The 13,241-nt window shown below is 36.4% G+C and overlaps 2 protein-coding genes across 2 annotated transcripts; one reads left to right on the top strand and one right to left on the bottom strand.

The window, feature by feature from the left end:
- Positions 1–7,412: 7,412 nt before the first annotated feature.
- On the bottom strand, positions 7,413–7,981 carry LOC128265110 (transcription initiation factor IIA subunit 2). The gene is made up of 2 exons (XM_053000926.1): positions 7,734–7,981; positions 7,413–7,672 (listed from the first exon to the last, which is right to left on the bottom strand). Exons 1-2 carry the CDS (start codon positions 7,810–7,812, stop codon positions 7,431–7,433), a joined length of 321 nt encoding a protein of 106 aa, XP_052856886.1. The 5' UTR covers positions 7,813–7,981; the 3' UTR covers positions 7,413–7,430.
- A 1,759-nt stretch (positions 7,982–9,740) lies between these two features.
- LOC128265109 (uncharacterized) lies at positions 9,741–10,335 on the top strand. Its single transcript, XM_053000925.1, has one exon. It carries the CDS (start codon positions 9,885–9,887, stop codon positions 10,200–10,202), a length of 318 nt encoding a protein of 105 aa, XP_052856885.1. The 5' UTR covers positions 9,741–9,884; the 3' UTR covers positions 10,203–10,335.
- Positions 10,336–13,241: the final 2,906 nt, after the last annotated feature.

Genomic DNA, 13,241 nt, shown 5'->3' with positions numbered 1-13,241 from the left:
TTTGAATTATCATTAAATCATCAATATTACACCACTTCATCATTGCATTTCATATCTGATCAAGGGTTTTTTTCACGGGCACTTGATTTTTTAAAAGCACTTTTTATATTCTTTGGCTGGATAATTAATTTGTTTTTAAAGCTTTATAAGCAGTTAAACTATTTTATTTTTTTCACTCACACTCTGTTTGCAATGATTCGTTTTCAAGCTCATTTGATGGCCATCTTTAATTGAATCCCCTTGAATTCAGTTTAAAAGCCAATATTCAAACACGCCATTGAGCATTTATTACAACATATTATGTTTATTATCAATTGGATTAATTAATCGGCATGGAAAAAAATGAGTTGGCATACTCAGCTCAAATAAATAATTACATATATCTTTTCTTTTTGATGATATATCTAAATATAATGTTTAGAATGAATATTATTAAACACTTAACTTGAAAGTAAACTACAGACAATATTAAAGTATAAGTATTAATTCAATACTAAATAATATAGCCCCTATACTTTTTAGTTGTATTTCTATAACGAAATTTTCTAAAACTGTAGTCTAAGGCCTTATTTTTAAAACAACAATTTTTTATTTTGATACTTTCGTGGTATTAATTTACTACTCATCTTATTAAGAAATTGTTTATACCCAAAAGTTTAATTTCTACGATAATTTTTTTTTAAGGATCACCTCCATGTAATGTAAAACAACATCTGAGGGCGTTATTGCACTTAAAATAATGCAATAATTCCCACAGGTTCTTATTTTTAAAGATTATCTTTAGTTTTTTCTTAGATTTCCCCAATGTGGGTGATCTTTGGCCCACTGTGCCGAATTTCGGACTCGACACTTGTGGCGCGAGTGGGTGATTGGGTTTTGGGTTGTGGGAGGTTGTGGGAGGGTGGGGCTGGCACGTAGACATGAGCAACAGCGACAGGTGGTGGTGCAGAGAAGGGCGGCGAACGAATACAAAAAATGACGGCAGATGAAAAAATGTGTTTGGTTTCGTGCGCTCTGCAATTGCAGCTTACCTTCTGATACATATTTTGTGCATTGGCTTTAGTTCCCCCCGCTCTTTTTGCCTCATTCAAGCCCCCCCATTTTTGCCGCCCATGCCCCTGCTCATTGCTGCCATCCCTGTTGCTCTTTATTGCTGCTTACATATATTTAACAATTTTGTATGCCCGTGTGTCTGTTTGTGTATGTCCTGAATGCTGTTGTATTCCTCCGCTGTATCCTTTCGCCTCTACAAACTCCGCCCCTGTTTGCCCATTTTTTGTATTTTTTTGGTGAGGGGGCTCTTCTGGCCGTTCTGCCTTTTGGCTTTGCTTTTGGTTCTTTTCTGTTTTCTCTGTTTGCTGTCAGTAGGTAAAAATTCCAATAAATAATTGAAATGGCTGTTTGTTATAGCCCCCCACCCCTCCCAAACGCACGTCCATGTTCAATCGCCATTTGTCCTCTTGATGTTTTTATATATATAAATATATCTTTTGTGACGCATCTCGAACGGTTCGGCTATACACGCGCTTGGCATTTTTATTACCCGCTCCCCCAAAAAGAAATCCCCACTTAAAAATGCACAGCGAAAATTATGTAAAAATTGCAATTACCATATTTATGTTTTTGTGCCGCTTTATTAATAAATTGTTAAGTTGCCACTAAACCACAGACTTAACGGCACCATTTGATTTAAATCCGCCAGCAGTGTTTATTTGACCAATACTTTTGTTACATACTATTTGGGGTCTACCACCTGGAATTCCTTTCCTGTTTTTGCATTTTCAGACTGAGTTGGAGACACAATAGTTTATGGATTGCAAAGTATGTGGGGTTGTAGTACGTGATTTATCTGCTGGTAGAGAGAAACCTAACCGAACTGAAAACGACAATATTTTTTGATAGTCGTGACCCCAAAAATGTGCGCAGAGCGGGTAAAAAATGAAGAGCCATAAAATCGGGCTAGTTTACCCAAACCAACGCAAGCAAACTCGACAAGGAGTGCGTTTTTTACTGCATAAGTTTGGAGCAATGATAATTCGAAAGCGAACGCATCTTCTAGAAAGCGGGGTGATTTTGGGTGGTCCAACAACCGGCGAAAGGAAAGCCAACTCGCTGATTTATGATGGCATGGTGAAAGTTTGGCCCCAAATCTTGCAGTTTAGCGCCTGGCAAGTGATAAACTGAAATGACTTTACAGTTGCGGAGCCGCAGGCTGCGTTCCGCTTATTAGATTGTATTTGATGACCGTTGGTGTGCCATCCAACCAACCAACCACCCACTTTGTTACAAAGATGAATTGAAAACGAAATTCTAAAGAATTCGAGGCTTATATTTAAAAAAATTGAAATATATAAATGCTAAAGGGAATGACTATAATGTAAAACAATAGATTAGTGCTTCCAACAGTCAGTGAGAAAGAAAATATGTCTAAGAAATGGCGAGTAGAACAAATTCCAAAGAATTCACGGCTCAAATTTTGAAATGTTTTAATATATCTATTGTTTAAGAATGACTTTAACATACAACAAAAGATAAGTGCTCCCAATAGTCACTGAGCAAGAAAATATGTCTGACAAAACGCTGATATCTCTAAAATGCTGAAATTCTTAAGAATTCGCTGCTTAATATATAAATTGTTTAAGAATAACTATATATATACAACAATAGATAAGTGTTCCCAACCATTAGTGGGAAAGATGGCACTGCACGCTCCGAATGGTGACCCCAAAGCGTAAATAATTGACAAACCATTAAGATTCGTCCAGCTCGACACTGATTTTCCACCAACCCCAAAGTACACAGTTAAAGTGCTTGGCACTTTGCAGCTGCTTAGATCGTCTCAAAAGGTGACCTCAAAACGGTGACCGGTGACCTCGTGCCAGAGCAAACTTTGCTAACTAGGAAATCTCATTAATTTAGTCATCATACTGCTTTTGTGGTGCAAATGAAGCGGCACGGCACAAAGTTCACGTTCCTGCGGTGCCAACAAAAAGCGACCTATCCTTCCACACTAAACTACACTTCAAAAAACCAAACTTAGCGGTGACGTTGCAATTGCCCTTCACAAAAGCCATCGGCCATGGAATTTTATAAAATTTCATTGATTAAATTAATTATTATGGGTTTTTTGCCAACAAAAGTATGCCTGACCAAAAATATAGTACTCTTGTCAAAAATGTGGCTAATTTGATTTGTGCCAAATTAGTCAGTCAATTGCCATGTCAACTAATTATTGGCTGGCTTTACTTATAATTAGGGCACAAATCAGGTGCAATTACAGTGTGCACACGCAGATGGATAAAAGTTTGGCTTTAAAAAGGTAGTTAAAACAGCATAGTTTTTTCTACAGAAACTTTTCTTGAAATGATTTCTTAAAAAAATCACACAAGCAATAGTCCTGCCATAAACTTTATTTTACCTAACACTCACATACAGTTTTCATCTTAGTTTAATTAAAAAAAAACGGCCTGACTAAAGTTTTAACTATAAATATTGCATTGCATGTCGTTGTAACCCAGATTTTATTACAACTAATTCAGGGGTTTTCGGTAAAATTTACTAAATCGGATGCCACTTTAAGAGGGTATTATCTTTATTGTGAACTTTGATTTATACAAAGCAAATCAATAAATATCTCAATGAAATGATTTTATGTCAAAGCTTCAACAAAAACTTTCTTCCAAGTAAATATATATAGCAGTGGTTTTCTGTGAAATTTACTCAATCGGATCCCACTTTAATAAAGTATTATCTTTATTAAAAACACTCACTTTCGAGTGCCATTTAAGTTTGATTGTTAATGAACAAACTTCTTATTAATTGATTTATAGTTTAAGTTTCAACGAAAAATATGACACTCCTAATTTTCAAGGAAACATATATAACATGTTATATACCATATACCCAGATACAATTAATTTAGGGGCTCTTTGTAAAATAAACTCAGTCGGTGTCCACTTTAAGAGAGTATTATCTTTATTGAAATCACTCAATTTCAGAATTCATTATAGTTAATAGTTAATTTAGTTAATAATAAACTTCTCAATTAAATGATTTTAAGCCATACTAAAATATAACATGTCCTAATCCCTATTTCAAGGATACATGTACTATAGCCCCGATTTTTTTACCTGTACTCCATGGGTTTTTGTGAAATAAACTCAATCGGTTCCCACTTTAAAAGAAAAAAACACTTTCAGACTCCATTTCAGTTGAATTGTAAATAAATAAATTTCGTAATTAAATGATTTTAAGCCAAAGTTTCAACAGAAATTCCACATTTCCCATTCCCTATTTTCAAAGACAACATATACTAAATTTTATTAATTCAGTGGTTTTCTGTGAAACTTACTCAATCGACTGCCACTTTAATAGAGTGTTATCTTTCATTTAATGGGGTTTTGCTCAGTTTTACTTGGCACTTAATGCCTGTTATAGTCCGATTATTTTTCTCTCTGCAATCCCGTTTCCCGGGGGCTCTTTTTGAACGACTTTCCGGCGACAGATGGACTTGGAGGGAATGAATGGCTGAGTGGACGAGGGACTGCGTCTAGGCCTAGGGCTCTTGGACCCATAGAGCCATGGACTCCTGGACTTTGGCACTCCTTCAGGTTCAATGTACGCCCATTTTTGTGGCGGTGGTGGTGGTGCGTTATACGTGACAGGTGGAAAACCTCGGCGGGCACGCCGCTGTCCACTTCAGTGCTCTTTTCCGTGCGCCCGTTTATGGAGAGGCTGGAAAAGCCGCTGCCAAATTAATTGGCTTTTCCGGCTACGACTGGGACGGGGACTTGCACTTGGTCTTAGTTATACTTTTGCTTCTACTCGAAAATATAGCCTATCGTCTGGCCTGTGGTCGATTGTGACTTCTCCCGGTGACTTGCTGGCAGAAAAATTCATTTCCGCGCGAGTTTGGCGGCCTTCGATTTGGCCGAATGCCTGCAAAACTTTTCCAGCCAGTCGACCGAGTTGGTTTTTCATGGAGACCTTGTCATCAGGTCCGGCAAAAGTGGGGCAGCAGAGCGCCTTTTGATCGCAGGACCTTTTTGGAAGGACCATCCATCCATGTCCAAGTCTTGAGTGGTGCCAAGTGCTCGAGTTGTTTTTAGACTGCCTCCAGCTGCGTTTTGATTGCCCCTTTTTTGGGGAAAGGGAAAACGTAAGGGCACACGATGCTTACCGGCATCTCGTCCAATGAGCTTAACTTGAGTTAACTGAGTTTCACACGTTGCCATTGAGCTATTATCATCGGAGTGACTCACTCACTTTGAGTCTGAGTGCGTCCCAAAACGTCCCCTCATTTTTAGGACATTGCCAAAAAAGGGGCGGAAATAAAGGGAAATTCTGGCTGACCACTTAGAGAGCTTTCTCAATACGGCGCGCCGCTGAATTTCAATTTAATTCGAAACAACCAAATAATATTATGCATAATTCGATTTTAATGTTTGGTATTTTCGAAACCACAGTTGAAGAAAATCATTACATCTAATCGTTTGAATTTTATTATATTTGATAAAAGTTACTCAATTTTATTGAGGCGCAAAACAAAGGGTAACTTGAATGTTTATATTAGAAATTTTTACCGGTTAAGATACCAACCAACATTGTGCGTCACGTTTGGTAGTTTATAGAACATTTGTAAGACCTTAAAAGGTATTTTTAGGTTGCTATTATGTACAAATTTAAAGTTTTCAAGACCTAAAGAATAAACATCTTTCAAAAGGCTTTATGGAAGAAATTAAAAACTTTTTTCAAAAAATTTATTGCGTCTAAGTTGTACCTAAATCAGCAGAAAACCAGTAAAAAACCTTGTCTTGCACTTTTTATACTAAATAACACAGCCATATTTATATTCCTTGCTTTTTAGGTCAATATCGTATGGCAAAAGTACACCAATAAGTTATACAATTTATCTTATTTAGTTTATTGTTGGGTATGGTAAAATACTGGGTAGTAAAATAGATTTTTAGCACAGTATGTTTTCCTAGGAATTTAATGTCGTTTGTTTATAACAGATAACGTATAAAGATATTTAATGGAAATAATTGTTGTACCTAAAAAGTTCGTACATAAATAGTGGTCTAAATTGTAGATAAAATACTAGTATTCGTAATACTCTGGTTTAAGTCCGTTTAAATTATAGCAGATATGTAAAAATATAGTAAGTCTTTAGTCCTTTCTTTTCCCACTTTTCCTATCAAATTAAACATAAACTTAAAAGGAAAAAATTACAAGACTTTTTTCATTATAGCAAAAAGTGCTTATAAGATAGAAGAAACCTTAATATAACTCGATGTTCTTAAAAATAAAAATAGTCAAAAAAACATCAATACACTACTATTTTTTTAATAGATTCGTATTGTTTTTGTTTTTTATCAATAAAAAATTATTTAGTATAAATGTAATAATAAAACAAACAGGGCTTAAATATCCCTAAAATAGCTTTCAGAACGTTCTAAAGCTTTACTGAGCTTTGGAGCTTTTGTGCAACAAAAGTGGTTTTTAGCATTGAAAAAAGCTTTTACTCCCAAACTTTTGCCATTAACTTGTACATTTTTGATTGCATTTTGTATATATGTACTTATGCTTCGGTATGGTAGATATAGTCACCTTTGCTTCCAGGAGTTAATTAATGCGTTAATTGGTTGCTGACCTATTGACCTGACCTTCAATCGAATCTTAAGCCGAAATGTTTGAGGACTAAGCCGCAAAATGTGTGCGCTTTCGCTGTCCTACACTTAAAAAAAACTGAAAGATTAATTTAATAAGTCTGTCCTGAAACTAATCCACAGACAGTAATTAATTGTTAATTTAATACAAAGTAATATGACCCCTATAGTGGTATTAATTTAATACTCTTCGTACTCATCATACCCAATAGTTTTTAATTCACGTAAGAATAGTTTAGTTTCTATGACAATTTCGTTTTAGGTCTAGTAAAAGTGGCCTCCTCTTTAAAATACGCAACCGGAAACGACCTTGAATGGCCTGAACTTCCGGCTTGGGGAGGTCTCAGTCTCGGTCTCGGTTCTGTCTAAAAAATCTACAAATCTCAGTCAGAGTTAGATCCCGAGAACGATGATAATATTTTCCTGCTGCCAAGCCTTTGTTTTTGCCCCACGAGCACGGAAACGGAAGCGGAAGCAATACGCCCACACAGAGAAAGTCTCAGGTGGCGTTGCATTTAAGCAGGCAGGCTTGCCAGCCAGAGTTTAATAAGATCTCGTATCTCATTAACTGGGTCATGGTAGACCACATTTAAGGCCCGGCCCGGCCCATGCCTACCAAAAGCCAAAAATCCCAAAAACGTCGCCATATTAAGTGTGAAGGCGCACGGTCTGCGGTATGAAAACTTTTTCAATTATAAGCGTAAGCGCCAAGGAAAGAAAAAGACGTTCATCTGTGTGGGGGGTCGCAACTTTTTATACCCTTTAATCGGTCTGGCTAATGCAGGCCACAATTTTGACCGTATCCACGACCTCAACGACATTGTTACCCTCACGAAATTCCACATCCTTGAGCAGCAAGGTCCACACATTGTCGCAGTGTCTATAGTTGAGCAATTTGTCAGCCTTAAAGTTGACCTTGGCCTTGACTTGCTTGTTTAAGGCTTCACTGATGGACTTGTCGAATTTCTGCAATATGGTATGGACCAAATCGGGACTTAAAAGGCCTTCCTGAAAATAATATAATAATATGAATAATATCATTCCTAAATATTTATACAAATTTACTTGCCTGTGTCATCTCATTTATGGTTTCCTGAAGCGTGGTACCCAATGTTGAGGTGCGATAGAATTGGTAGCTCATCATGAAATTATAGCTTTTGGCAAATTAAAATGAAGAGAAGTTACTCGGCAAAAAACAGCACGCAGGCGCAGCAGATTTTCCAATGATATTCTTGCAAGTCATTTGCCTTTTGACACTTCGAAAAAGGCCCCTACAAACCACTTAAAATGGACTGTTAGACGAGTCTGTAAAACTAACAGAGATTATATCGATATTAATCTATTTATGTAATTCAGGGCTCTGAAACACTCCGGAGTTGGGTTACTCCGAACTGGAGTGGTTCAGATTTTTTTTTTAATCGAACCAACCATTTAACGGAGCGTGATTTATTTCGTAAATGAACCGGATTCATTTTTTTCTAGATCGAGTTCGCTTTGAAAAGTATCTTTTTTGAATTGTTTCTTTCCAGTTGTCAAAAATTCTTTATTTGTTGGAATTGTGTGTTCATATGACTTTGGCTTTAAGGAGGCCCTTCTGTCTGACATTATTTGGCCGGCTCTGCTAAGCATCCTCTCAGTTTCTGTCGAGGATGCTGGTATGCATAGGTAGCAGTCGCCTTCGAAAATATCGATACCACCGTCGATATATACGCTTAAAAAAAATTAAAAAAAAAAACAACTTCATTTAGAATTAAAAGGGATTTGAACAAGCTTAATTATTAAAAAATAATACAAAATACTTTATTATAAACATGTAGTACATTAAATTTAAACACGGCCACCCATTAAGTCGAAAGCGACATTTGTTGTGGAAAACATCCACTAAGGCACACCTGACTGCTTGCAGTGACGTCAGAATTACGATTTTTCAATAACTTCTACAAAATTGGAAAGTGTTTGATATGCCGATAAAGACCTCTAAACACTCCGGCTTGCTGGATTTGGGCCCTCATCTCCTGGTTTCGCATCTCCCGTCGCAACATCTTCTTCAGGAAATAGCCACAGCCCAGAGTGACAAGGAGACCCACCACCGTCTTCAGCTGATACACCAAAGCTTCATTCAGCATCTCTTCAACGAAGGGACCGACAACCAATTTAAAAAACAAACGTAGTAACATTTTTTTTCGGATTGGACTCTTGAAATTTTATTTTTTTGTGGAACGGTATTCTAGAGCGACTGTATTGCTCGAATCTTTTGAACAGAATGAACGACAGGAGCTCGGATGGGGGCTGGTCGTTTTGACATAAGGACTCATGGATGGCTAGATTCAAATTTTCCAACATTTTTTTCCGATATAAATTTTCTAATTGTAGTAGCATATTGATCTACAATTTCTATATTATACAAATTAAATTAATTAAATTTAATTTAATTAAAAATATGCTTCGCCTTTTGGCGTATATGTCGAATTTCCGATAAGTTGTTTAAATTTTCGAAGGCAGCCATATGATAAAGTCGTCTGATTTTTAAAACATTGAAGTTGTAATTGCAGAAACGCACTTTATCTCTGAGTACCTCGGTGGCTTTGGATGTTTTGTGAAATTTCAAATTTGCGGGCTCAAAAAGTCAGATTTAGTTTAAATTTACAAACCAACAATATACTTTTTACCCCATATTCGTCTTTAACAAACATCAGTTGTTGTCCATTAGTCTTAAGTAAAACGCTCTGTGGTTTTTGACTGTGTAACCCATTTAAATCACCTCAAAACGCTTGGAACTTTAAACTAAATGAAAATCCTCTCAGTTCTTGAAATTACTTTAATGTTTTAGCTTGACAGTCTGTACTAAGAATGAAGTTGAATTGTGGGGAATATTTCAAAAGTCATCTGGGAAAGACTCTCAACACTTTCGAGCTGCCACTCAGGGGTCGCATTACGACGTGGACACTGAAGCAACCTATATAGTTGGGAGGTCACAAATCACGTGACAGGGGCTGAGTGATGCACTGGAAAAAATATATATAGTATAATGAATAATTTAATTATTTTTCCCAACACTGCGTGTTGTTTTGTATCAGTATGGCGAGTTGAGAACGTGGATCCCAGCAGGCAAGCCTAACTCTATCCCAGCACTCAAAAGTTCGTCACATTGGCAAAGGCTGTTAGTAATCCTGTAAAAAAGACGAATACCTCGAGAAATACAAATCAAAGTCGAGCATGGACGGCTCCAAGGTGGGATTCGTGGCCCGTCTGGACCGCCTTCTCCGCCGCTGGCTGCCAGGATACAATTTCATACGCAACAGGCGCCGCTCACCATCGGAAACCACAATAGCCGGAGGATCCTGCTCCGGTTCCGGTGGCCATAACATCCAGGTGACACGTGGAAAAAGAGTTGGCAGGAAGGGCAAGCAAGAAGTCTATCTGGACACAGGCATTGCCAAGTCGGAGTTCTGCACTCAATTGGAGATTCTTTTGCGCAACAAGCTGATCAAAAAGCAGCAGGAGGAGATGGCGGCTTTGGAACAGCAGGAATAGGTCCACCAGAACGAGCAGGATCCGCTCCAGCACTAAATGGCGCTTTTGAGTTATATTGTTTATTTCTTACTTTTCATACCAACAACTCAATCCATCAATCAAGGCGCCACATTAAAATTAATTAGAAATAATGACCGCCAAACAAAACGAGGTTTGTATATTAAAGGAAAATAAAAACGATTTAACCCCCCCCCCCCACAAAACAAATCCCTTAGGCTTTGGGGGATGTTTCCCCACTTAAGTAGCCCCATTTTCACCCCCTTTCAAAGCCATTGTTCCCTAATGCTAATCAGTCAACAACAATTTAATCACTTTTAATGGCCAAGCAGAGGGAGTCGACTTCAAAATACCCTATCATTTTAATTGTTTTACAATTAAAGTATAATATGTTTCTTTTAAGTTATAATTAAGCATTAATCAAACTTTTAATATTTGAGATGTGCTGAAGATGTCGATTTTAAATATTTTTGTATTAAATTATACCATGACTAGTAGTTTTAAGACTGTATTCATCAAGATTAAGAATTCCCAAATTAAAATTCTCTTGCTTTAATATCAATATATTTATGTATAAACGGCTAAACTTAACCATTATGGTTATTCATCAAGATTAAGAATTCCCAAATGAATATTCCCTTTTTTTTTATATCAATATATTTATGTATAAACTGCTAAAATTACCATTATCGCTCTTAAAGTCAATCAACTTACCCATTAAGCCACTAACCTTCTCCATTGGGGCGAAAAACTGAAAGTCAGGTGGGTTGGAAGCAAACACAAGCGGTGGTTAAGGGGGGACTGACAACCACTCGAAACATCGATTTAGTCGTTGTCAATTGCGATGTCATTGAGCCCAGACTACAATTATGTGTATTTCAATTTGTTGCAAGGCAGCTTGTTGTACCAAAAGCCCTGCTAATGTCCATGGCATTAGCATAGGGTTTTCCATTGCTCTCCTTAGCCTCCAACAGCTAAACTTTTCGAACCATCCACTCATCCACTGAGACCGTGACAAAGCGCTAACAAAAACATTACGTATACGCACCGCAAGCCAGTATCTAAACATGTGCGAGTGTGAGGGATGGCATCATAATTTTGCTGGCCCAGCACTTGAGCACTTGACCATTAACGTTACTTTTGTCTACGTAGCTTATACAAATACACCAAGAAAAAAATTAACTAAACTTTGAGTTGGTATAATAACAAGAAGATCAAGTCGAGACTTTTATACCCTAGCAGCCATTGCCAAATAAAATTTTTGTTTGAATTTTTAGATAGTTTCAGCTATAAGATATCGTTGATTTCAACAAAATGAAATGTAAAGTAAAAATAATTAGACTAAAAAACTATAATGTAATTTTTTGTTCCATAATTTGTCCAATGGTTTCTTTGGTAGCATATGATTTATATACTACCTGCGTTGCAAACTTCTGGCTAAAATTATACCGTCTGCCAAGGTACAAAAAATCACAATGCAAATAAATTACAATTAAATGGGTGATAAACAAAAATGTATATATGGTTGGCCATGAAATATATTGAAAGTCTTTTATTTAGCTAATTTTTGAACATTTTCTGTATGTGCATGAGCACACATTGTTGACAATTGAGGGGCGTTTCGATGTGGAGAATGGTTGCCCGCTGGTTAAGTGGGCCATCATTCTGGAAACGAGCCGCAGCTGGACCGCAATCTGTTCCGTTCCGTTCAGTTCAGTTCAGTTATTCCCCCGGGTTTGGGTCCCCTTTCAATATTTGTGGTTGCTGGCAATCGGGGATGTCAACAAAAGTCTGTGTTATCCCACATAAAAGGGGAAGTTTTTTTTAGAAGGAAAAATGCGGGAGAGAAAGCCCTACGGTTGCCATGACCAACAACACAGCTGATTAAATTCTCGAAAGTGCACAAAGTTGTTAAAAAAAAATTGACAAAAAAACAAAAAAAAAACAAGAAAGGAAGCAAACTTCGGCAAGCCGAAGTTTATATACCCTTGCAGCTATTGCAAGAATTAAATATTTTTGAAAACATTAAAATTATGATTTACTTGCGTATATGTCTAAAAACATTGAAGCAATGATGATTTGCAGCTCAATTATTAGGTAGTTATTTTATATAATTTTATTATTTCTATGGGAGCTATATGATATAGTCGTCCTATTTTGATGAAATTTTAACCGTAATTCTGAAATATTTATTCATTACTATATGTCGAAGAACTTATAGAAAAATTTAAAAACACCAAAGCTATAATTTTTTTTTATTTACTTTTATGATTGTTCCTATGGGAGCTATATGCTATAGTCGTCCGATTTTGATGAAATTTAAACCGTAATTTTGAAATATTTATCCATTACTATATCTCGAAGAACTAAAAAAAAAATTAAAAAACAGAAAAGTTATAATTTTTTTTCATTTATTTTTCCGATTGTTCCTATGGGAGCTATATGCTATAGTCGTCCGATTTTGATAAAATTTAAACCATAATTCTGAAATATTAAACCATTACTAAATGTCGAAGAACTTAAAAAAAAAAAATTAAAAAACAGCAAAGTTATAATTTTTTTTCATTTATTTTTCCGATTGTTCCTATGGGAGCTATATGCTATAGTCGTCCGATCCGGCTCGTTCCGACTTATATACTACCTGCAATAGAAAGACAACTTCTGGGAAAGTTTCATGCAGATAGCTTAAAAACTGAGAGACTAGTTTGCATATAAACGGACGGACAGACGGACATGGCTAGATCTACTAGACTCTACTAGTGATGCTGATCAAGAATATATATTCTTTATAGGGTCGGAAACGTATTCTTCACTGCGTTGCAAACTTCTGACTGAAATTATAATACCCTCTGCAAGGGTATAAAAAACGGCAAAAACCTTCAGACGCCCATAGTCATAACGAAAAACCAAATTGATAAGCCAAAAAGTAATATTAATATTCGTTTTATTGTGTTACCTTTGTTTCCATTTTGTTGAATATTTTATGCCAGCAATAAAAATTCGTTGTTTATTTATCATATATTTTATTTGTAATTTCGATTT

The sequence above is a fragment of the Drosophila gunungcola genome, unplaced genomic scaffold (genome assembly GCF_025200985.1).
Source record: "Drosophila gunungcola strain Sukarami unplaced genomic scaffold, Dgunungcola_SK_2 000095F, whole genome shotgun sequence".
NCBI lineage: Eukaryota > Metazoa > Arthropoda > Insecta > Diptera > Drosophilidae > Drosophila > Drosophila gunungcola.
Note: the sequence above shows the minus strand (reverse complement) of the source record. Positions and strands in the feature narration are given on the sequence as shown.

Coding starts and splice junctions, on each gene's coding strand:
- LOC128265109 (XM_053000925.1), top strand. CDS start 9,885: ATGGACGGCTCCAAGGTGGGATTCGTGGCCCGTCTGGACCGCCTTCTC.
- LOC128265110 (XM_053000926.1), bottom strand. CDS start 7,812: ATGATGAGCTACCAATTCTATCGCACCTCAACATTGGGTACCACGCTT. Junction 7,673..7,733: donor AAATGAGATGACACAGGCAA/GTAAATTTGTAT, acceptor ATTTTCAGGAAG/GCCTTTTAAGTCCCGATTTG.